General features: G+C 39.6%; 1 protein-coding gene across 4 annotated transcripts; it reads left to right on the forward strand.

The window, feature by feature from the left end:
- The first annotated feature begins 5,403 nt into the window (after nt 1-5,403).
- Nucleotides 5,404-26,274, forward strand: LOC113645854 (CCR4-NOT transcription complex subunit 2-like). Of its 4 annotated transcripts, none has more exons than XM_027151769.2 (15): nt 5,404-5,533; nt 8,092-8,213; nt 8,935-9,004; nt 9,389-9,533; nt 9,620-9,802; nt 11,023-11,102; nt 11,201-11,326; nt 11,444-11,568; nt 16,720-16,834; nt 16,948-17,104; nt 17,533-17,594; nt 18,284-18,333; nt 18,769-18,869; nt 24,980-25,124; nt 25,246-26,274. In XM_027151769.2, the coding sequence occupies exons 2-15, from the start codon at nt 8,103-8,105 to the stop codon at nt 25,330-25,332; spliced, it is 1,557 nt and encodes a 518-aa protein (XP_027007570.1). In that variant the 5' UTR covers nt 5,404-5,533; nt 8,092-8,102; the 3' UTR covers nt 25,333-26,274. The 4 variants fall into 4 exon arrangements, with proteins under 4 accessions (XP_027007570.1, XP_027007569.1, XP_027007571.1 ...); XM_027151768.2 differs by lacking the exon at nt 5,404-5,533 and adding an exon at nt 5,547-5,683; XM_027151770.2 differs by lacking the exons at nt 5,404-5,533; nt 24,980-25,124; nt 25,246-26,274 and adding exons at nt 5,547-5,683; nt 18,560-18,629.

The raw sequence follows: 26,274 nt of genomic DNA on the forward strand, positions 1-26,274 counted from the left end.
ACCATGGTGGTAGTACCATCTGTGAACCATGGTGGTTTTAGCACCATCTGTGAACCATGGTGGTGGTAGTACCATCTGTGAACCATGGTGGTTTTAGCACCATCTGTGAACCATGGTGGTGGTAGTATCATGCTTTGGGTCTGTGAACCATGGTGGTGGTAGTATCATGCTTTGGGTCTGTGAACCATGGTGGTCGTAGTATCATGCTTTGGGTCTGTATTGAAAATTAAAATTCTTCTAAGCTGTTGTGCAATAGTGACCATAAGTTACATTAATTACAGTGATTGCTGCACAAAGACCTACAACAGCTACTGAAAGCAATTCAATTCAGTTCAATTCGAGTTTATTTGTATAGCGCTTTTTACAATAGACATTGTCTCAAAGCAGCTTTACAGAACATAAACACAGAGCAGAAGGTAAACATAAGGAATGATAAAAGAAATAACGAATAATAAAAGAAAAAGAATTAACAGAATAAAAATTCAAGATTATTATTATATATATATATATATATATATATATATATAGTTCACAATGTGTATGTATTTATCCCCCTATGAGCAAGTCTGAGGTGACTCAGGCAGCAGTGGCAAGGAAAAACTCCCTTAAATTGGTAAAGGAAGAAACCTTGAGAGGAACCGGACCCATCCTCATATGGGTGACACTGGGGGTCTGATTGTAATATACAGTCGAACAAATGTTGTATTGGTGTAAGGATCATGGACTTCAGATCTCCTTAGCAAAGGTTTACATACTATTGCAAGTCACAGATTCACGCAAGTCATTTTTCTCAATAATTAAATGAAGATGTATAATATTGTTGGTCATTTGTTTGATTGGGTTCACTTTGTTTACTTTTAGGACTTGGTGTTAAAATCTGATGATGTTTTGGGTCATATTTATGCAGAAATATAGGAATTTCTAAAGGGTTCACAAACTTTCAAGCGACATTGTATCTGTTGATTATTTTTATGAGGCGATATATAATTTCTTGGTTATTTATTAGAATTTGTATAAGCATTCATGTCAGTAAAACAAAAGACACTAATGTTGCCCCTGGGTGTTTTTTGCAGGCCGTGGGTGACGAGCTACTATAAAAATATACCTATGCACATCTACTGCTTGCCCATTGAAAGTGTAAAGCATCAGCTAAGAAAAAAGAAAAAGAAGAAGAAGAAGAAGAAGGAGGAGAAAGAATGCAAATAGTTTGCTGAGAATCTTGTTGATAGCCGTACACTTTACATCCTACACTATATACACAGAGAGCTGGGAGTAAGTCACACATGTGCAAGTCACAAGTAAGTCAAGTCATGAATGTCAAGTCAAAGTCAAGTCGAGTCTTTTTTTAATATTTGTCAAGCAAGTCTCAAGCCTCAAATTTGCGACTTAAGTCTGACTCGAGTCAAGTCGAGTCCCCATCTCTGAATCATTTAACTCAAGTCCGAGTCGAGTCTCAAGTCATGAATGTCAAGTCAAAGTCAAGTCGAGTCTTTTTTTAATATTTGTCAAATTTGCGACTTACTTACTTTCTTACTCGAGTCAAGTCATTGACTCGAGTCCCCCATCTCTGCAGGTAGGTGAATAAATAAAGGTAAAAACAACATAAAGTGACTGAGTACGGTTCTGGGCCAGCACGGTCAGTCAGAACAGCTTCAGTTCATCTTCAGTGCACTTTGGCATCGATCCTATAAGCCTCTGGAACTGTACTGGAGATAGAGACAAAATATTATAGTCTTCCAAAATATGATGATGATGAAGAAGAAGATGATGATACAATGATGATGATGATGGTTAGGATGATAGTGATTATAATGGTGTTGATTATGATAATGATGATAGTAATGATAATGGTGATGATTATAGTGATGATGATGATGATGATGATGACGACGATGAGCAGAGTGTTGCTGCTGCTGAAGATGATGATGGTGATGATGATGATGATGATGATGATGATGATGATTTGTTATTCATTTTATGAAATCCCCAAACTGATTCTGCTGGTGTTAAATGCTGGTTCACTTCATCGTTCAATTAATAATAAATCTGTTTGGAGCTTCAGTTTGTTCTGTATGATCTTATTTGAGTTTTAGGATCTTATGGGAACTTTATTTGTATTTTATTGGAAATAATGTCTTGAAATTGGTAACTTGCTGAAAATCCTGAAAGATTTGAATCTTAATCTATCCTGTAAAAATCTTAATGTATATTATTCATTACGAATAATAATTATTCATGAAACACCAAACTTTAGTCCTTTCTTTTATTTAAAGCTAACATATACTGTGCCATCGAATAGTTATTGGCAGATAAATGTGTCTTTTTCTAGGTAATCACAATACAATATTGTAAACATACTTATACAGCAACTTTATTAAAAATATCACACTAAATTCCCTTATAGATCTGAACAGGAACCCAAATGGATCCCAGCATTAAATGGTGTAGAAGAGCTGCTACAGGATATTAATGTCTCTGCCTAAGACAGATCCTATAGAAACTGCTCCAGAATATGATTAATATTGACATGAAATTTGGAATCCTTTTTTGACAAGGAGTGGAAAAACCTGACAAACATCTCATTGTCTATCACATTAGTTAAGGCTCTGGGTTGTTGATCGGAGGATTGGGATTCAAGGCCCAGCACAGCCAAGCTGCCACTGCTGGGCACTTGAGCAAGGTCCTCAACCCTCCCTGCTCCAGGGGCACTGTATAATAGCTGCCCCTGCACTCTGACCCCAACCTCCTCAGTTGGGGTATGTGAAGAAAAGAATTCCACTGTGCTGTAATGTATATGTGGCGATAATAAAGGCTTTCGTGCCCCATTCTATTCTATTCTATCTATCTATACTACTTTCTTCCAGGTGTGACTACTGACACTGTGCAGTGCAGTAAAACACTGCTATTGATGGTGGGCAAGACATTTTCTTTTGTCTTGAGAGTTTATTGTTTAAACGAATAGCCCAGGAAATCCCAGTAAGACAGATGACACAAATGTTCCAATTCCTCAACACGTCTCCAAATATCAGTTCGCGTCCACAGGCCGTACATCTGCAGTTGTGACTAACACCATTGATAAACACATTCCCAATGCAAAACAAATGCTAGAACATGTAAACATTAATCCTGTATGGACTCATCAGGCTCTGAGTTTGCTGATTTTTTTCCTGCTTAAAGACACATTATTAACTGTGTTACTAGTGATTGATGATTAATAATCACACTCTACAGTGTCACCCAGATGAGGATGAGTCTGGTTCCTCTCAAGGTTTCTTCCTCATATCATCTCAGAGAGTTTTTCCTCACCACCGTCACCTCTGGCTTGATCATTTGATACATTTAAAGTTAAAATTTAACATTTATATCCTGAATTTAGACACTTAAGACCGGGGGAAACATTCCAAGTATTTGCATTTCATGCTGGTGGATCATAACCAGGTTGTAAGAACTGCTTGGTCATGCAGAATGGTCCAGAAGTGCAACGTTATTGTCCTGGAAGAAGTCCTTTGTCAGGGGGTCATTGTGAATTGCAGAATTGTACTGTTGAAAGACCCAGTCATTACCACACAGACGAGGGCCCTCAGTCAAGAGGGACGCCTGCTGCAACATGTCCACATGTCTGCCGTTTGACACACCTGCACAACCTGAAGCTCCATATTCTCATTGAAGGAAAAAGCAGCCCAGATCATGATGGAGCCTCCTCTACTGTTCCAGGTAGAAAACATCTCCAGTGGGATCTCCTTGTAATGCCAGTATCATTCTAAGCCATCAGAACCATCCAGGTAAAATTTTTTCTCATCCAAGAATTCTTCCATCTTTCATTGTCCCATGTTTGGTGCTCCCTTGCAAATTCCACACAGGCAAGTTTGTGTTGTGGGAGGAGACGTGACTTTTGAAGACGTTTTTTGTTCTTTAAGCCCATCTCTTACAAATTAGTTTGGATCGAAGGTTCGGCCTGTGTCTTCATGGACAGCCGGTCGGATCCTCCGGCTCACTGGTGAAATTTTTTTGGGTCTACCAGTTGATTTTTTGTCCCATAACTCTCAGGATCTTTTAAGAAATTTAAAATGACCGTAAATTTAAAATGACTGCGTCCAACCACGGCAGCGATGGCATGTTGCGAGAGCCGTTGCTTGTGCGGCTCAACAATCCTGCCACTTTAAAAACAGAAAGCTTTTGCCATCAGGAGATCATGACAGTGAACTTCACTGGCGAAATATACTGTATATCAGACCTGCTTGTTGCTTATAAACTGAGTCATCTGTGTCCCAATGTGTAGTGAGCCAGAGTCCTTACCAGTGCCTTAACTTGTGTACATGATATTCTCATTCACCGCATGAGAGCTGACTGAGACCCACTCTCATCAGTCAATGATTCACTGATCTGCTCACTGTGCTACTTAGATTCATAGGGTTATTATTTCTTTTTTTTACACAAGCACTGATAGAGGCCCATTGGGACAAGACTCACACTTCACCATACTCACTCTACAGTATAAACCTATTCAGTGGAGGAGGTGCAGCAGACATTACAGTTGACAGCAGGGTTGCCTTCATCATTGTTTTTACACCAAATTGCATTGGTTAACTAGAGTTTAAAAGGGATGGGGTGGAAAATTATCCTGAGAGTGAAAGTCTTGACTTCTGTGCACAGAAACAGCTTAATGATGAAAGAGGATCAGAGGAGACAGAGTAAAGTGTAGCAAAGAATGGGATATAAATCTAATAGGTGTATGTACAGAAGTGTATATACTTTATACACTGTTTATAATATACAGTATGCACACTGGTCAGTGCTATTTTGTGTATTTTGTCTCGTATTGTCTGTTTGCACTGTCTTTTGTCTCGCACTGTTGCAATAGGTTTCACACACAGCACTTTATGTGGCTAGGACTTATTTCCTTAGCCGTGTGTTGTTTTATGTCATTTTTATGTAGCACCGCTGGAGAAACGTCGTTTTTTCATTTCACTGTGTACTGCGTCAGGTACATATGGATGAACTGACAATAAAAGCTTCTTGACTTCTTGACTTTACTTGTACAGAATTATACAGCATTATAAGATGCTGTAAAAACTAATAAAGGTTGTTTTTTTTGTTTTGTTTTTTTAAAAAAAAAAGGAATTAAAGAGAGGATTCTGTCTGTAGGGTATATGAGAAATGTGTGACCCTGTGTCCTAGGCAAAGGGTGAGAAAAAAGACTATGATATGTGTGTGTGTGTGTGTGTGTGTGTGTGTGTGTGTGTGTGTGTGTGTGTGTGTGTGTGTGTGTGTGTGTGTGTGTGTGTGTGTGTGTTTTAGATGTAGTCAGCAACCGTGGCTAATGATATCAGGGGATGGAAATGTCACTCTTGCCTGTCTTCAAAACCTGTCATCACCATCACCATCATCTCCCACCACCATAGAGCATTTCTATCATATTTAATATTTAAGTGTGTTTTAATCACTGAACCTTATTTAAAATGCAACTTTTTGCATTAGACCATTTCAAAAAACTGCTTGTTTTGATGTAGGACTGAGCAAACAGGAGGTCGGGGTAAGGCCACACACACACACACACACACACACACACACACACACACACACACACACACACACACACACACACACACACACACACACACACACACACACACACACACACACAGCCATCTTGGATCTAAGCGTGGAAAGAGAAATTAATGCGGTGAGTGTAAATTTGCACTACAGACAATATGCATGGAGCTGCAGTATAGATTCTGTGTGTTTTTGCTGATGTTCGAAGTTAAAGGCCCGCTTCGGTTCTGTGTGTTTGTGTGGATATATATATATATATGTGTGTGTGAGAGAGAGAGAGTGTGTGTGTGTGAGTGTGTGTAGGGGGGCAGCGTGAAAAATGAGACGGAACTGGAAGCTGGGACACACACAGAGTTACATAAACAGATGAACTGCTTGCTTTCTCACTAGTTTTCCCAAAACTTTCCTGGTAAAAACATCCAGACCGCCTCAGTGTCCAGAACCACCGAGCGGTTTGTGTGCACAGCCGAAGTACAGAGCAGTAAAGCCGGACTCTTTTCGTACACTGCTCCGGCTTAGCATACATGCTAATTAGCCTCGAAGCTAAATAGGATTCTTTAAAACTAGACACGTCTAAAGTCTAATCATGAGCCTTTTGTCCATTTCAACCAAACAACTCTCAATAATTCCACTGCTTTATTTTGGTTCTCTGAATTAGCATAACATTAGCACCGGTAGCTAGCTAGTCAACCTGCTAGCTAGTTTACTATGCTAGTTTGTTTACACTCGCTGAGACTCAGTAAATCACAAATATAAACTGAAATAGTTTTTTTTAAATCATATCATATAGAATACATTTAAACTCAATTTTGCTTCTGAACATAATTGTCGTATATCAAATGATAGTTTTACTTTTACTTTGACAGTTTGTCTGAAGCTGTGAGGATTTTTCCACTCTATTCGGTTGATAACTTTACTTCCGTGAATAAAAAAAATAAAGATAAAACTCGATTATTAAAATCCTCAAAGGAATTAATGTATTTTATAACATTAATTGAGCCTTTTTCGTCGTGTAAACAGACATTTGTTGAACACAGAATAACAGGACTAAACATCTCATACTTTTGCAGACGGGAACCAAACTTTAGCTTTAAAATAAATTCCACTCATTACACATTATTTATTAAAGATTTATTTTTTCTGAACTGTTATTATTTAGTATTATTCACTATGACAGTAAAGTGCACTGTGATATTATATGCAGAAAGACTTGTTATAGAGGTTATGGTTAAAACCAGTCAGTTTCAGTGACAGGATAATAATTATAAGAACATTAAATATAACTTTAAGACCCATTGATGTATTATGACATAATTTTGAGAAATATTGAATTAACACCGACTAAAATTTGTACATGTTTATGTGTCAATAATCAGCCTAAGACAGGATACACTGGGTGTTTACTTTACAAATAAATCGTGTAAAATAAGTAAAAATAGGCCTTTTTTTGTTTTGTTTTCAATTTAAACAATGACTGATTTATTTGTAAAAAATTTCAACTTGACAAGAAATTTTATTTATGGAAATCTGGTAAATTCAGAAAAACTTGTTCTTGTGCTTTTGAGTTTACGTATAAGATTATTAACTCGATTGAAAATCGAGTTAATAATCGAGACGGACTTATAGCGACGTCGCCGTATGATAGAAATAAGTGACTCTTGGAAATTTGGTGCGGTGATGATATGATTATATATAAGTGCTGCATTTGTATGTTTACATTGTGGAATTCAGCGTTCTATTAATTCGGCATTTAATGCGGTTGCAATGTTTGAACACAAAGAGAACCCTATCTGTACACACTGTAGAGTTAAAATGTACGTTCTTTGTGTAACATTACGGAGATCATCTAGACTTATCCGGAGATATCTGAAGTGACAGATATCTCTGAATCACAACAGCTGGCAAGCATTATAGCCGGTTATAAAAGTTAAAAAGAGCTCCTGGGTAGCTTTTAAATGACCCCAAAAAGTGCCATGATATACAGTGTGTAAGAACATGGCTGTGGATCAGGGTTCACTACAGAGCACATTATGTTGCAGCTGATCATTTTCGCCAGAGACGTTGTTTATTAATACGAATTCTGGGACAGTTTATAAATGTATTTATTATGTTAAGATATATTGAACATGTAACGCATATTGTAAAGAATATTAAATCTCTGTTTATAGCAATCCTTTATGGGATATATGTGTATATCTTTCTTTCTTTCTTTCTTTCTTTCTTTCACTCACTCACTCAATCACTCACTCACTCACTCACTCACTCACTCACTCACTCACTCACTCACTCACTCACTCACTCACTCACTCACTCACTCACTCACTCACTCACTCACTCACTCACTCACTCACTCACTCACTCACTCACTCACCCACTCACTCACTCACTCACTCCACACTGTCCCTTAAAGTCTACTGACACACTTCGTATCAAAATAGTCACAGAGTACAGAGTCTATAGTATAATAGCTTATTAAAAATGTGTGGTTTGTTGGTATCGGATTGACCAGAAATCATTTCATTTTTCTCTCCTTCACAGGTGACTAAGGCATGTTTAGTGCCACCAGAAAGAAGTTTATGGAGGGGCTTGATAATGAATACCCAGACGACAACTTGTACTACAGCCAGCCATCGATTTTCACACATCGATCTGAAAAAGATGTACGATGTTAAAAAACAAAACAAAACAACAACACAGGAATATAAATGTCTGCAATAACATTTTAATCTAAGAGACGTGTATTAAACAGCAAACAGACTTGGAGGATTTTTGACCTCTGTGCGTTTGAGCTACACAGTGAAAAACCTCAGTGTTTATCTTATGTTAGCAAGAAGCTAATCAGCTAACTGTAATGAGTGATTTTCCTCCTCAAAACTAGGCCGTATGCTGATTGATCTAAAATGAGTGATTGTGTATTACAATACAGTAAATCGTATTTAAAGTAAGAAGTGCAGCTTTGTTTACTGTTAAATGCTACGAGCAGCCATGTTGATTTGATCTCACTTGCTGGACTCAGGATTAAGGAAGAACATCCTGAGTTCCCAAGTAGGAATTACAATTGCACTGGAAGATTGTTAAACAAAAACAAACATTAGTACTAAATACATTTAAACACCGTTCAATCGAAGTGACCGGTCAAATCGCAACATTGATCGTTGAGGCTAATCACAGCTATGATGATGTGTACGATTGCATGTGTGATGCTACTTTTACACACCAGTTCTTTAAATTAGTAGCGAAAATTGTATGCCTTGTACATAGGCTGTCTTGGAACCAATCAGATTAGAGAACCAAATCTAACAACTGCTGTATAATAATTAAATAATCAAATTGACTTACGTCTGTCATAATGTAACCCTCTTCTCCATCTTCTTCTTTCAGATGCTGTCATCTTCGTCTCCGTCATCGTTGGGTCAGCTGTCACAGCTGGGCGGTTTACATGGCTCGCAAAGTACGACTGTATAAACCTTATACACCTGCACCCTACTATACCATACTACCTACTGGATACACAAGAAAAGGGAATTTGTGAAGAATAACTTTTTGTTTGTTTATTTATTTTGTTAAACATTTTTGGCAGATTTAGTAAAGGTCAGAAATTGAAGAAGTGCTGGAACTTCACAAATAAAATTAATACCAGCACTTGTGCAAAGTTGCCAGGTTTTGCACTTTTATTCTTTTTTCACTATTTGTTTGGATATTTGTAAACATTTTTTTGCATGGGGGGGGGTTTACACTATTGATGGCATCCCTTTTGTTATAGATTTTGGGGTTTTGTTTCTTTGTCCTTAGGAAGCATGTGACTTACTAACTCGTACTGTTTGACGCTCTGCAGATCATTTAGGCTTCCCGATGAGAGGGATGAACAACAACGTGCAACTCAATCGCAATCTAGCACAAAGCACACAGTTACCTAGTCACGTCACAGCTACCACCAGTGTCCCAACATTGTCCCTCTATACTCCGAGCTCGCCGAGTAGGTGAGACAGGGTTGGGGCAATCAAGGAACCATACATACATACATCTGTTATCTGCTTCCAGATTATATAATTAAAAATCTTTACAGAGGAATTTTGCCGACGAACACGAGGAACATGTTGAATCACTCGCAGACGGGGTCGAGCATATCGATGAACGGATGGAGCAACAGCATGAGCAGCTCAGGCCTGGGAAGCCCGACTCACAGCTCACCCAGCACCATCTGCATGCCCAAACAGCAGCAGGCCAGGCAGTCACTCACTATCAACAGGTGAGCCAGCACACATCCCAGGGCTACCTGTCTGTACTGCCCTGCCAAATTTCCGCACTGTTAAACAATCCAGACTGCTAGATCTATCCAAACAATACAGCTAAGACCAAAAGTTTACCACCGATCTCATTCTCAACACATTCCATACCAAACATTGCTAGTCAGTTGGGGCATCCGCTCAATCTCCAGGTCAACAGCCAAGAGACAGGTTTATTCTAGCTTCTGTTTACTCATCAGTGAGCCAAACCTTCTCAGTGTTGCCTTTTAATAGCTCGAACTTGAATCAAATTCTCGTTGTAGCCTTCCACAAACTTCCTGAAGATTTTGCTCTTTGCTCCTGACAGAACTGGTGGAACTCAGGCAGGGTTGTGGGTCTCTTTCTCACACACACACACACACACACACACACTTTATCAGCTACTTTGTGTTAGGTCTTTTAATTTGTTTTAGTTATCTGTCTAAATTCTTGAGATGTTCCTTTCTTATTTCTTGATAATCTTCCATTTCTCATCTACTTTCTGAAGAACATCTTTCCCTTTTCCAGCAAAACACCTCCACATCACGATGCTACCAGCCCCATGCTTCACATCCTTTCATCCATATGATTATTCTCCTTATCAATAAAACAGTTAACTAGTTGTTTCTGGATTTTTTAAGGATTTTAGGTCAGGGATTTTTATATTATAGAGACGTCATTCTCCCTTAATGGTGAATGTATATACTTTGGTACCTGATACATGAAGAATCTTTCACCAGTTGAGAGAGTTAAAGTGTGGATATATTCGTCTAAGGTATGTGTAGAGCTCATGGCCTCAACTGTACTTTGTATTTGCTTGTATTAAAACCATCTTAAATATATTAGAAATGATCTCCTCTTTGCTCTTTCTTGACAACCAGGACATTTTCTTGCCAAAAATCGCACAAGGGTGACTGAAGAGTAAAGAGATGATGCATACAGTCAGATATGTTTACGTGGCAGATAAGAAATAGCTACATGCCATTAAATGTACAAATACCCTGTTCTGAAAGGACGGGAAGCAAATTCATGCCTGTTGTGAATCGTTGTGTCAAAAAGTACAGAAAAAACTACAGAAGCCTCGTCTTTCTTAACAGACAGTTCCATTGACTTAGCAGAATTTCCGAAGCAAACAGATGTAGGAATATTTTTGTATAAATCGGATGTGCTGCCATGATTTAACGTGTCGTTTCTCTCCGTGCAGTATGTCGGGGTTTGGAATGGGACGGAATCCTGCGTTTGCTTTAAACAATTTATTCTCAAGTAGCATCTTTAATGGAACCGGTAAACACCCCCCCCCCCCCCCACACACACACACACAAAGTTGAATTGTTTCTCAGTGCATGGCATTTTTTGAAGCTAAAGGAAAGATTTATTTGTAGACGGGAGTGAAAACGTGACCGGGCTGGACCTGTCCGATTTTCCTGTCTTAGCCGATAGGAGTCGAAGGGAAGGAAGTGGCAACCCGACACCACTTATCAACCCGCTGGCTGGGAGGGCTCCATATGGTAAGGGAAAGAAAGAGAAAAAGGCTCCTTCTACTTTTTAGGTGGAACCTTTTTACATCATCATACCCTCACTGAAGGTTTTTATGGTCTTCATCAGCTTTTGATTTTTCTTTCCAGTCGGAATGATCACAAAGCCGACACACGAGCAGTCCCAAGACTTCTCCATCCACAATGAGGACTTTCCTGCACTTCCTGGACACAACTATAAGGATCCCAAATGTAGCATTGATGATAGCAAATCGGTATGTGATGAGAACTGCTTAGTGAGCACAAACACACATGTGCACACACACATTTCCTTTCCATATTTAAAGGCAGGGTCTTCGATTTTTGAGAAATGCTTCAGAAAACTGAGTCGGACCGAATAATAAACAAAAATCAAAACAAACGTGTAGCCAATGAGCAGAAAGGGGCGGGGCTTGTCAATATGCGGTGGAGAGAGTGTTCAGTGCGCATGTGTGACATTAGCAGAAAGCGGTTTTAACATCGACATGGAGGATAAAAACAAAGAAAGAAAGAGAAGAAAGGCTTACGATAAGGCAAGAAGTAGGACGTGTTAATATAGGATCAGCTTTCCAGCGCTGGAGAGAACTGAAGGAGCAGGAAGTTGGCCACATATTCACAGGTTGGAGTTTCCCGAGTCAATAACTCCTGAGCTAAACGCTGTTACTACACAAATAACACCTCTTTTCTATCGTAGTAATGTAGAGAGGCAGCTACAACCGCGTTTTGTGTAGTAACAGCGTTTAGCTCAGGAGTTATTGACTCGGGAAATTCAACTTTATTTAAGACGCCGAGGCGCTTTTTTCCTTCTCGATAGGTGAGTAACGTTGGTTTTGCTTTGTTACACAGAACTAATATATGCCTTTGTCCTTTACATGATTATGCTTGTGTGTCATTTTTGTTTGTTTGTTTATCTGCATTCGTATAGTTCTTCCCTTCAACTATGATAAAGACACATTTCTGTCCAGTAGTTGCCTGGGTTACGTATGTATGTGTGGGCGGAGCTATCGATACAGGGGTGGGACCCATTTGGGTTAGGGGCGTGTTTGTTTTGGTGATTTTATATGTCGACATTGGCTTTCAAACATCGGAGACCCTGCCTTTAATCTCAGCCATAGCCTTTAAGCCCTAGGCTCACCTGAGAAGCAGATGAGGTCACTGAAGACTTTTTGCCAAACTGCTCCTTTCATATAACATTAATTAATGAAATATTTAGTAGGTTATTATTATTATCATTAAACTTTCATTAGGTTTCGTTCAGTTCGGAGCTCCTCTTAAGACCAGTTTACACCGTACTGAGTTCTTCGTGCTGTCATTGGTGACTCCAGTCTGCCTTCACATTGCACAGCAGCACTTAAATATAAACACATTCATTGCAGTACTTTCGCATGCAATTATAAAGTATGCAATTAACCTTATGTACAACGAAGTTTAGATTTAGTAAACCATTCGAAAGCATTTTGCGTTAATGTGTCAAAAATGAACATACAGTGGATTCCGAAAAGAATCATTTTTTTCAATTTTGTTATGTTGCAGCCTGAAAGTACAGTTGTTCAAATTCATTTTTGTTTTCTCAGTAATCTACACTCAGTACCCGATAATGGCAAAGTGAGAACAGAATTTTTGAAATGTCTGTAAATTTATAACAAGGAATAGAACTGAAATATCAAATCTACGTACGTATATATAATCTTTTTACTCGGTATTTAGTTGAAGCACCATCGGCAGCAATTGCAGCCTTGAGTCTTCTGGGTTATGACACATCAGGCTTTGCAGACTTGGATTGGGGGATTTTTTGCCATTTGTTCTTTGCAAATCCTCTCAAGGACCGTCGGTGGACTGCCAGGTAAACCTATGGGCCAGTATGAGGTCCTGAATGCTGTGGAACAGGGTTTTTCTTGATAAATATTTTTGTACTTTGCTTCATTCAACTTTCCCTCAACTCTGACCAGTCTCCCAGTCCTTGCTTCTGCTGAAAAACACCCGCATAGCACGATGCTGCCACCACCATGCTTCTCTGTTGGGATCATATTCGGCATCCGATGAACGGTGCCTGGCTTTCTCCTGACATAACATTTAGAATCAAGGCCAAACAGTTCAATTTTGGTTTCATCACATCAGAGAATCTTGTTCCTCACAGTCTGAGAGTACTTCAGGAACATTTTTGCAAACTCCAAGTGGGTTCTCATTTTTTTTTTCCACTGAGGAGGATCTTCTGTCTAGCCACTCTGAAATAAAGCCCAGATCGGTGGAGGGCTGCAGGGATGGTTATTCTTTGTTCCATCTTCACACAGGATCTATCTATCTATCTATCTATCTATCTATCTATCTATCTATCTATCTATCTATCTATCTATCTATCTATCTATCTATCTATCTATCTATCTATCTATCTATCTATATATCTATATATATATATATATATATATATAAAATGAGGGGCAGTCGTGGCCTAATGGTTAGAGAGTCTGACTTTTAACCCGAAGGTTGTGGGTTCGAGTCTCGGGCCGGCCACGACTGAGGTGCCCTTGAGCAAGGCACTGATTCCCCCCCAACTGCTCCCCGGGCGCCGCAGCATAAATGGCTGCCCACCGCTCCGGGGGTGTGTTCACGGTGTGTGTGTGTTCACTGCTGTGTGTGTGCACTTTGGATGGGTTAAATGCAGAGAACGAATTCTGAGTATGTGTCACCGTACTTAGCCGTATGTCACGTCACTATCTCTTGAGCTCTGTCAGACTGACCATCAGGCTTTTGGTCAGTTCTCTTACTTAGGCCCTTCTACCCCGATTGCTCAGCTTGGAAGGGTGACCAAGTCTTTGAAGAGTATTTGAGAATAATGGAAGTCATGGTGTGTTTTGGGAATCTTCAGTGCGCAGATTTATGCCATGTAGGAGTCCTGTCGCTAAGCTCTGAGGGCAGTTCTTTTGACCTAACGGCTTGGTGGATGTTCAGATATGCATTGTTGAGGCCCTATATTCAGAGTTGTGTGCCTTTCCAAATCATGTCCAATCAATTACGGTATTTTCCGCACTACAAGACGCACCTAAGAGCCTTCAATTTTCTCAAAAATCGGCCATGCGCCAAATAATCCTGTGCACCTTGTGTGTGCACCGAGTTCCAAAAATCTGTAAAAAATGTTGTTGTGTGACTTTGGTCAGCGCTCCGCTTGATTGAATGTCAGACCATTTCCCGCTGACACAGGGACGTAATACATACACTACGTACGCTGGCAGCAATAAACCAATCAGAGGACATTACGTAATACGTACAGTACGTACGCTTACCTCCGCCACGCCTCCGGTAGGTACAGTATAACTACCGGTATGTTGCAAAACAACATTTGTTTCTTCCTAACCATTATGCGCTCCACTCTCCAGTCCAGTAGGTGGCGGTAAATGCGCCTTAAGTTGGTTTGCTATCCGCCAATAAAAATCAGATGCTTACGAGGCACAATACAAACTCCAGGCTATAAGTTACACGGTTGTAAATGGGAATAGAGCAGCTGAAAGAATTCAACATCAATGTATCTATGGTTCGGAAGTGGAGGAAGCAAGAAAATGTACACAGTAGATAAGGACTTTGATGGATTTGTGGGAGAAGATTGATTAAAGAATAATGTGTGTTGTTAAATAGTAGAATAAAGTTCAACTAAACTCATTGTTTTGCTTCCGTTACCTTTTTTTGTAGACTGTATGTTTTAGCATGCGCCTTATAACACGGTGCACCTTATGTATGGGTTAAGTACAGAAATAGACCTCGTAATTGAGACTGCGCCTTATGGTCCAGAAAATACTGTAAATTTACCACAGGTAGAATCGCATCAAGGTGTAGAAACATCTTAGCAATGCTCAAGAAAATTGGGAGGCACCTGAGCTAAGTTTCAAGTGTCGCTACAAAGGTGACATGTTATGCGATTTATTATTATTTTGAATTAATTTACAGCGATTAGAAGAATTCTGTTTTCATTTAACAAAATTGAAAAAAAATGAAGCTCTCTGAATCCACCGTATGTTGTGATCTGCGATACGTAAACCCGACTAAACTGACAAACCCGACCGGTTGTTAGAGCTTATTAATAGGATCTCGTGTACACCGTATTGAAGTACCGAGCAGATCGACCTGTTAGTCATATCAGTGCTCTCGTTAAATGTGGTGAGTGTTAACAGTTTTGGTCCCCTCATAAAACCATTATTAAATGTATAAACGTAAAGAAGCCATGTGCTAGCTTTAACCCATGATAGCATAACAGTATAACAGCTAAATGTGATGTGTGATTCGTAGGACTATATTTATGTTATATCTCACTCAGGATTCTAGTCCTATAATTAATGGTCCCTGATCTCCACTTGGGATAGTCACGTTATAGGAGAATGCGTATGATTTATGGCATATACGCATATAGGTTACAGATGAATGGAAAACTGGTGCTCCGGGAGGTGTTTTGCGTTCACTTGTCCCCTTAGAGAGAAGCCTGACTGCAAATCAATACTCACTTATTCTGACAGATCACCTTTAGTTTTGTGTGAACCATTTCTTATCTCACAATTAAGGGCCTTTTTACACCCGGTCACTTCGTGTGTTGTCTCTGACCCGATTGCTATCTGATTTGTTAAAACTATTCCATTTACATCAGGCCACATAAATGCGTCTCGGCGAATCGGATATCGATCCGATCTTTCTACTCCCGCCCAATATGCAAATATATATGACCTCATTTCCGGGGTAATTGAAATGGAACACGCTTTGGTGTACGTGCTTTTCAGAATGCAATCAAAAAGAAAAAACTTGTTACGACGTTTATGCTACTGTACAAAAAACAGCGTTTACCGTTTGCTGCGTTTTCGCTGGCGGCAGCAGTGCGTTTTAAGACCTGACGAGACGCCTGGGTGAAAGATCACCTGCGAGTGACGTACTTCCGTTTGGGAGGAGTATAGCGCTGACGTATATGGCTCAAACAACCACATTTATTTACACCTGTCCAGTTTCATCTGAAACACGTCCCAGACCACCTCCTGAAGGGGTTTGTACCATCGGATTTATATCCGTCTCGAAAATGTTTCGGAGGGCATTTACACCTGGTCTTTTATATCCAATAGCTATCTGATCACAGAAAATGCAGGAAGTGACCAGGTGTAAAAACCTCCTAAGATTTATACAGACACCAAACTGTATTATCAAATCAAATGATTCTATTTCCTAAAACTCAACATTTTAATTGAGCTTGCAGGTTATTTCTAGCAAAATTTATCCAAACATTACTTTCAAACTTTAGTAGTTAGTCCTTTTTTCTGGAGCACATCCCATAATCAGTGTGTTTCCTCTGGAACAACACAGTTCTGGACTCAGTTTTGTCGTCTTTAAGCTTTACCGCTTGCTTCTTTCCATCACAGAACTTAAACTCCTTGTGCGGTAAAAACGTCGATGGTCTCAAGTTCCCAGGAGACAAGAGCTTAACGCAACAGAACAACAATCATCAGAAGAAAGGAATCCAGGTGCTACCTGATGGTGAGGGTCTCGGTTATCTAAATGAATACAACTGATTGTGTAAACAGAGGCATGTTTATTTTGCTGTGGTTTCTTCTTCTTTCCCCTTTATTCCTTTTTATTTTTTGTCCCAGGCCAAGTGTCGAACATTCCATCTGGCATGGTGACAGATCAGTTCGGGATGATTGGCTTGTTGATGTTTATTCGGGCAGCAGAGACAGATCCGGGCATGGTTCACTTAGCGTTGGGCAGCGACTTGACCACGCTCGGCCTCAACCTTAACTCACCAGAGTAAGTGTTAGCCTATTTTGCTATGCTAGCCGTAACCATTCCAATCACAAGCACTTGGTGAGAATGCTCAACAGTACTCTTGAAGGATTCCAAGGTGTTTCACCAACATTTTATTTTAATGTTTACTGACTCCAGTCCCATTAAAATCAACAGATTATTCCTTATTATTATTAATACTGCTTTAACAAATCACTCGTCTAATGTCCCTCGTGAAACTATCGCAGGTTTCGGATTGTTTTAAAATGTGGTTTTGAATAACTGTAAGATTTTAGTTACAGTTAAAACTGGAACTTCCTGTTGTCCTTTTCATTCTGTGCTATACAGTATAAAGCAGTACAGAGCAGAAGTTTTTGACTCTGCATTAACTCTTGTGTTGTTCTTGACAGAAAAGATCAACTTTATATTTATGATATTTTGTGATTTCGCAGAAACCTTTATCCCAAGTTTGCCTCTCCTTGGTCCTCCACACCTTGTCGGCCTCAAGATATCGGTGAGTGCCTGACCTCATACTTCATACCTCATACTTCATACCTCACACTTCATACCTCACACTTCATACCTCACAATTCATACCTCATACTTCATACCTCGCACTTCATACCTCACACTTCATACCTCACACTTCATACCTCGTACTTCATACCTCGTACTTCATACCTCATACTTCATACCTCATACTTCATACTTCATACCTCATACTTCATACCTCGTACTTCATACCTCGTACTTCATATCTCGTACTTCATACCTCACACTTCATATCTCATACTTCATACCTCACACTTCATACCTCATACTTCATACCTCACACTTCATACCTCATACTTCATACTTCATACCTCATACTTCATACCTCGTACTTCATACCTCGTACTTCATACCTCGTACTTCATATCTCGTACTTCATACCTCACACTTCATACCTCACACTTCATACCTCATACTTCATACCTCATACCTCATACTGCACGCTGGTTAAAATTCTGGACACTGTAGGACTTTTTCTTTCTTTCTCTCTTTTCAAAAAATTTGAAAGTGAATTGTTGCCAATTAATTAAAATCCAATCCTGTAGCCGAATAGCTTTTTTTTTTTCATATCCTTGTTTGTGCAGACCCTAATATTGATTGTGCTGTACAGCATGTGGCTCAATAACATTCAAATCCTCTCTCTTTTTGCAGACTTTCACGTTCCATCAGAATATTTAACAAACATCCAGATAAAAGACAAGGTAGGTTTGGCACACATTCTTTTTCACACTCTTGGTTCAGCGTCCCACCTTTTCTTCTTAATTCTTGATCAGATGCCCGAGCAAATGTGTACCACATAATAGTTTCTCCGTTAGAACTGAGGTTGTCTTTTTTAATGAGGTAAACTGTATGAATTGATCTGCTGACCAGCTAATGCTGTTGTTTTTATCCTTTCCCTCCACCATGTACCCTGTTTGTGTGCACTAGCAACACCAAACAAGCATTATTCAAAGCGGGCGATAGCTGTAGAGCCATTACTGGGCCCCATAGATGGAAGTTGAGTTCTGCCTTTCTATTAGCGTGATTGTGTTGGGGAACACGCTTGTTGTGGATGTGTGTGACTGAAGCAGAGGCAATTTTGTAGTGTTTGGGACAAAGTTAAGATAATAGACTTTCTATCCTCTTCTCCTCCACAGCTTGCCGCAGTAAAACTCACACGATACGGAGAAGACCTGCTCTTCTACCTTTACTACATGAATGGTGGAGACCTGCTGCAGCTTTTAGCGGCAGTCGAGCTGTACGTATGATCAGTCCTTCATTTTTTTTTCTAAATGATGTGGTACCATTTTGGATATGTAAAATATATTCAAGCACTAGTGGAGTATTCTGATGAGCTCACTTTCTTGTGTGTTACCTATAGCAAATTAAGGAGCCCAGGCTAGTAGCTAATAGCTATGTAAATTTTGCTAACTATTCATCATCCTTTCTATGAAGTCTCCATTTAGAAAGAAAAAAGTAAGATCCTTCGCCACATAAAATGGGCAGTCCCATGGAATGGGATTAATGATCACTTTCACAGTGTACTGTAGAAAGGAAGAGGTAGTGGCAACAGGCATGGGGCAAGTGCAAGAGCTGTTAGCACCATTAAAGTGCAGAACTCGGAGGAGCTTAGTACAGCTGTCTCTCATACCCAAAGCCTAATAAACTTTGGCTGCTTCTCATTCTCTAACTGTACCCACCCTGGTGGAGACTACAGATACCCGGATGGTTCTTTGACGTGGGACCAGGAAGCACTAGATAATGACTTCCTTCTGGACAGAATATAAATTAGACTTTTGAGAGAGCAGGCTACCCTTTAGGTGCCCAAGTTACTAAAGCTGAAACACGTGCCATTTTATGGGACTCTGGCCATCCTTAAAAATATTTTGGTTTGCAGTAACAGTAAAAAAAGAGGGTCGGTAGGTAGGTCTATATATATTTTTTTTATAAGTTTCAATGTAAAAAAAAAAAAAAAGTACAATTTGGTGATGGTGATTACGTAGTTATGACTTTAAACAAATTAGCATATCGTGATGTCACTGACTGGGTCTTCAACCTGTGCCTTCCGGCGCATCATTGCAAACCTTATTTTGATGCTGGACAGTTTTTCCAGAACTTCGTGCCAAGTTAAAGCGGTGTCGAGCTGTTTTAATGATTGTTTTAGATGTATCATGGTGCCAGAACACGTATGACTTTGAACGGTGACTGCAAACATTTTGTTTACTGCAGCCGCAGCCATCATTACCGAGCGCGAACCGTCGACTCTGACAGTAAATGAGAGAGAATGAGAGGAAGCGAACGCACAGGCCATAGTGTGGCATCCGGTAACCAATAGTGTAAACATAGATGACGTCACGGGTTTTTATTTAAAAGAAAGAACGTAGCCTTCGTTTGTATGTAGGCCTAGGCAATTTATATATTTACAATACTTACTAAAATATAATTAATATTATTTTATTGCTTTTGTATTAGTTGTTTGAAGAGAAAGAAGAGAAAAAAAATTGGTCGGCCTTAACGCAAATTTACAACCGGCAAGTCGGTCGGACTTAAAGCAAAAAAAATTAAAATAATTTGAGTCGGTCCTAAATTGACAGGGTCGGTCGGGTTACGGCAAACAATAATATTTTTAAGGATGGTCTAATCGAACTTGCTTAATAGATAGAATGTGTAATAGAGTGCTTGACGCTCTATTAAAAAGCCTTATTATTTTAAAAAAGCCTTTTACACTGATTCTGCAGTACAGGTGATCTTTCTTTTTGTTTTTACACCATCGGAGAGATGTACCCTATCCTTTGGGCTAACTTGGGCAAACAAATGTTTATGCGATTCACCTTAGATGTCTTGCATTGCCAGTGTCTGTAAATCACAAAACAATTCACTCGAGGCTTTCTTGAAGTAAAAGCCGTCTCGACAGTGCCATTTCAGTTATGGATGCAAGCGCACACAAATCACTCGTGTGCAGACTCACTGCATCTTGCTGACATGTTATTCTTTGTAACTCTTATAATGTTGCAAATATTGGCTGAATGCTCAGTGTGTATCAGCCAGTGTTGTGCTAGTTACTAAGAAATAGTAACTAGTTACCGTTACTAGTTACTTCATTCAAAATGTAACTCAATTACTTTGGTGATTATTTACACCAAAAAGTAACGTGTTACTGTTAAAAGTAACTTTTATAAAGAACGTTCTTTAATGTTCGCATTAATGTCTTTTTATGCGTTATGGTCAATACAAACTGTCTCTGGCTAACAGTCCGGTTAAAATCTAGTCGCTGTTCTTTGGCTATAGGGGTTTGAGTCACTTCGAGTGTGTCCACCGACACCGGGTTAGCTTCTAGCTTCATCGAGGCGTGTAGTTTCTACCTCCAGATTGGAGTTGCTGTTTATGGCAGTAGATAGGACCTTCGGACAAGAAAGACACAGCTTACATTTGACTAAAAGGTTTTTGACATTATGCTTAACTAAAGTGAAATAATGAGCATATTTCCACTTAGAGAAACTCGTATTGCTCTCGCCTCGACTCACCATTACTGCCGCACATACTTGAATAAACGGAAACACACCCACAGTGCGGCGTCTTCGTGTTTACAGTTTGGCATCCACCAATCCTACAATGCGTCGCTGCTGTAAACAGGTTAGTCTGTAGGCTACACTTCAGCAGAAATGAATTAATTTATAAAGTAACAGACAAACGCACCGCATGGTAACGGAAACGGGGTTACTTTATTTAAAAAGTAATGTGTTACATTATTAGTTACTGTCAAAAGTAACTGCGTTACAGTAACACGTTACTGACCAACACTGGTATCAGCCTATATTACAAAGGAAGTATCACTCTGAGGCATTGGTGCACTGCATGTTCATCGGAGCCGAAAGGGAAATTCGAGAAATTAGTAAGAAAGGATACCTCTAGAAAGGATAGAGGTTAGGGGTCACATGCTAATGCTGAACATGGTGGTGTTTTCCATTAACTATCAAGACTCTTAAAAAAACTAGTGATGTTTATGATGGAGAAGCAAGCTCTGGTAGTGGACAGATTAACTGCAGTCTTCCTGCAGGCCTATGGATGGACATGGGTGACCTAGCCAAGGGGTTAGTTATGTGGAGCACCTTTAGAAGACTGGAACTTGATCTGTTTTACAGTCAGTCAGAGTATCCCATAACAGTCCACTGTTCATGTTTTAAATGGTACTTCTTAACCCTCTGTTACCACTACCCTAGACCTGCAGTCCAGCTTTAACAGGTAATTATAGCACAGAAGAAATGAATGGTCTGGCCCCTGACCCCAGCATACCGTGAAGTAATTTATACTGACATACGTGTCTTTTAGTGACACTTGTTTTCGGATTGCGTAGGAAACCCTTCCACAATCCCACTAAGGAATGTGTCCTAGTTTGCACGGGTTAGTATTGAAAACACAAGATCAACTATCAGAGTTGCTCTTACCTTGAACGCAGATGTCCTTCGAAGTCCCTCGGTCTTCTAACAAAGGTTCTGCTCCAAGTTCTTCTACCTAATCTATTGATTGAATCTTTAGATGAAGGAGTCAGACTTAGACCTTTTTGTCTTTTCAGGATCCTCACAATGGGAGGCCTTGTTTTTATTAAAAGCTGTGTAATACAAATAGACGTGTGTAATATATGTAATGTAAATTACACTCTCCAAGTGTAAGCCTGCGTTTGTTCTCCTGATGCACCCTCTATAAGCAATCACAAAGTATAACACAGTGAGCTTGCCTCAAGGTGAATGCACAACAGTGTTGTATAAAGTAGTAGAAAGCAATACTCGAGTAAAAGTACAAGTATCGTACTAGAAAAAGACTTTGGTAGACGTGAAAGTCACCTTTTAGAATATTACTCAAGTAAAAGTCTTAAAGTATCTGATATTTACTGAACCTAAGTGTCAAAAGTCATTTTCTGATATTTAATTTACTTAAGTATTTGAAGTAAAAGTAAAAAGTAAAATTTCAGTGATTTTCAGTAGGTATAAGAGCAGGGGCAGTTCTAGGGTTTCATCTTTAGTGGTTTTAGCCTTCAGTGAGAATTTAAAAGAAGAAGAGTTTTATATTATATATTATATGACTACATAGTAAGCCAAAAGTTATGGTATTATTAAATGGCAAAAGTGGACACCAAAATTTTATGCATGATGTAATGATGCCAGTCTTGAATCAGATCAGTTCATGTATGTGTGCATTCTGTACAAACAGTGTGTCCAATGAATGACGTCATTAATAAACAAATATTCACAAGACAAAGACCAAATCAATAAATGTTATTTTTATTTAGTATTGAATGGATTGTTTGCATTAAGATTTTGTTTGTGCTACAACTCTGGTAATAAGAATAGGGAAATTTCACTGCTTTTGATTGCCGTATTTGCGGCTTTCAGCCGAATAAACGCCCCCAGCTCTGACTGCGCGTGCACGCTGCACGTGCCTGTGCTTCTCCGTAGCGCGCGCGGATGTGCGTAATGCAATCTAGGAGCAGTGATTCGCCAAACCTCCCTTTATTTGCAGTCTCACACATTTCTTCTGATTTTATTTTGTAGTAACGAGTAACGAAGATGCTTATTGGAAATATAGCGGAGTAAAAGTATACATTTTATCTAGGAAATGTAGTGGAGTAAAAGGGAAAGTTGACATTAATTTAAATAGCGAAGAAAAGTACAGATACGTGAAATTTCTACTTAAGTACGGTAACGAAGTATTTGTACTTCGTTACATTACAACACTGATGCACACCGATAACTGGTTCTAAAACCGTATTTATACCATTTATTAGTATGATCTCATAACGGTCATTCTGCTTCTGTCAGCATCCTGTCAGGTCTCTCATGATCTCATTCTTCTGCAAAACATCCTCAGAAGTCTCCTAGGCTGCACGGCTGACTGTGTGTTCTTATTCTGCTGGCACAAAGTTGCTGACACAAAGCCTTGTGATTTCCTTTTTAAGCTTTCACTCAAAAGTGTTACTCTTTGTCTTAATATCTAAAACATACCAATGAAAATTATATAATTTCTTAATCACATAATGGTTACATACACTCATATAAAGGTAAATGAAACTTATCATTATAAAAAAAATGGAAAAGAGAACTTAAAACAATTATATAATCTTCTTTCAGCAAGATGATGGGTCTTGATCCAACTGTCTAGGTACAGTGTCTGTTCCTCTGTGTGTTGAATCAGGTTCCTCCTTCGTCTTTTCTTTACAGTCTTTTAATCAGATATATTCAATTTCTTTATGTCAAATAACAATTTCCCCATTTCTTTTAGTTTATTTTCCACAGCTTCCTTTTTCCTCGCTCTTATGTTGCCAATCTTCATTTGGTTAATTAGATATACAAGTAGTCCTGAAATAAGCCTGGTGCTGTAGATCACTCATTCATTCACTACCACTTATCCGAACTTCTCGGGTCACGGGGAGCCTGTGCCTATCTCAGGCGTCTTCGGGCATCGAGGCAGGATACACCCTGGACGGAGTGCCAACCCATCACAGGTCACACACACTCTCATTCACTCACACACTCACACACTACGGACAATTTTCCAGAGATGCCAATCAACCTACCATGCATGTCTTTGGACCGGGGGAGGAAACCGGAGTACCCGGAGGAAACCCCCGAGGCTCGGGGAGAACATGCAAACTCCACACACACAAGGCGGAGGCGGGAATCGAACCCCCAACCCTGGAGGTGTGAGGCGAACGTGCTACCCACTAAGCCACCGTGCACCCCCCGCTGTAGATCATGATTATTTTATATTTTATCATGATTATTTTTATATTTTTATATTTTATCATGATTACCTCCGCCTTGTGTTTGTGGAGTGAATGTGGAAACCCTCGGGGGTTTCCTCCGGGTACTCTGGTTTCCTCCCCCGGTCCAAAGACATGCATGGTAGGTTGATTGGCATCTCTGTAAAAATTGTCCGTAGTGTGTGAGTGAATGAGAGTGTGTGTGCCCTGCGATGGATTGGCACTCCATCAAGGGTGTATCCTGCCTCGATGCCCGATGACGCCTGAGATAGGCACAGGCTCCCCGTGACCCGAGAAGTTCGGATAAGCGGTAGAAAACGAATGAATTCCATCATCGTACAGATATCGCTCAAACAGGGATCATCAGGACGGCAGGACTGCATAGGGGCATGCTTTTATAGCTTCTAACATAATTGTGTGTTCAGTACAGAAAAATATAACACACAACATATAGCTATTAGAATGCTAAAAAAAAAAGTCTGCTACTGTTACTTTATTGCACATGTTGCATGTTCGGGGAATTTTAGGTCTCATTTCACCGTTTCTTGCTTGTTTGGTGTTGCTAGTGGCAGAAATGAAATGGCAGATTCCACGTTTACATTTTTCCACAGTTTCAATCGTGACTGGAGGTACCACAAAGAAGAGAGGGTGTGGATCACACGAGCACCGGGAATGGAACCTGTGATGAAGGCCAACACCTATGAAAGGGGGACGTACTACTTCTTCGACTGTCTTAACTGGAGAAAAGTAGCCAAGGTAATAATATAGGTTGTTTTTAATCACCGTTGCAGATACCAGATAGTCCCTTATGCAATGAATCCACAGTGGCAAAAAAAAGATCAGTCTGATTTCCAACCATACTTTGTTTAAACCGTAGGAATTTCACCTAGAGTACGACAAGCTTGAAGAGCGGCCACTCGTCCCATCGACGTTCAACTACAACCCGGCCCAGCAAGCCTTCTGAGAGACTCTCCGCTAATGAAGAGGGGTTTGTCTTGACTTGGCACCGAATGAATCTACGGGTACAGGTGCCAGCGTATTTTTGTTTTTTGTTTTGTTTTGTTATTTTATTTCTTTTTATTTAAAATTGGATTCTATTACAAATTTGATACTGCTACAATCTGAAAAAATACAGTCTCGTGAGCTGTGCTGTTCAGAGTCGGGTTGCTCCAGTACCTCCACAATGCTGTTTGTCCCTTTTATTTTATTTTATTTTATTTTATTTTTAATCCGTGTCCTTCAAGCGCACGTTGAAACAGAACGACGGATCACAATCAAACGCATTATGGTGTAAAGCCTAGAAAAAGATCGCTATGTTTATTTGTTAGAAAACTAACGGAAAAAAAAAAAACAGATCACGGCTTATGTGCATATTTTATTATTGACCTAATTGTCTTAAAAGAATTTTAATTTCCATTGTTTGTATTCAAAAATTCAGTATAACCACTGCCTTTGATTTCCCTGCCCCGTTATTACATATCGAAATACTTTGAGAAGAAATCCTTGCAAATCTGAAATCAGGTTTTCCGATTGGTCAAGAATTCACTCCGAAGAACGAAAACACTGTCTGGTCTTTGTTACGATTTTGTAATAAGAGTGTATTTTTTTTGGAAATCAGGTGAAGATTCATATGTATGTACATATTATAAGTTTTAAAGAAAAAAAAATGCTGCCCTGTTGTACCTCACTTTTAAGAGGTTAGCATGGATGCAGTATGTTGGGGTGGGGTGGGGGTGGACTTTGCTGGAGCTGCTAGGCTGGGGGACCATACACTGGCATCCTGAGAACCAAGGACATCCATAGCCTTATGAATGAGGGGAGGAGAAATAATTACAGTAAGACTGTGGCACTTCACCAGCTGTTTTCAACAAAGGGAAACCCAATAAAAAAAAGAATTCTAGTTACA

This window comes from Tachysurus fulvidraco, chromosome 19 (assembly GCF_022655615.1).
Source record: "Tachysurus fulvidraco isolate hzauxx_2018 chromosome 19, HZAU_PFXX_2.0, whole genome shotgun sequence".
NCBI lineage: Eukaryota > Metazoa > Chordata > Actinopteri > Siluriformes > Bagridae > Tachysurus > Tachysurus fulvidraco.

Excerpts from the sequence above, each read along its gene's own strand:
- LOC113645854 (XM_027151769.2), top strand. The coding sequence starts at position 8,103 with ATGTTTAGTGCCACCAGAAAGAAGTTTATGGAGGGGCTTGATAATGAA. Across the intron at positions 9,803-11,022 it reads CAGTCACTCACTATCAACAG|TATGTCGGGGTTTGGAATGG; the intron begins GTGAGCCAGCAC and ends CTCTCCGTGCAG. Across the intron at positions 17,595-18,283 it reads TTGTCGGCCTCAAGATATCG|ACTTTCACGTTCCATCAGAA; the intron begins GTGAGTGCCTGA and ends CTCTTTTTGCAG.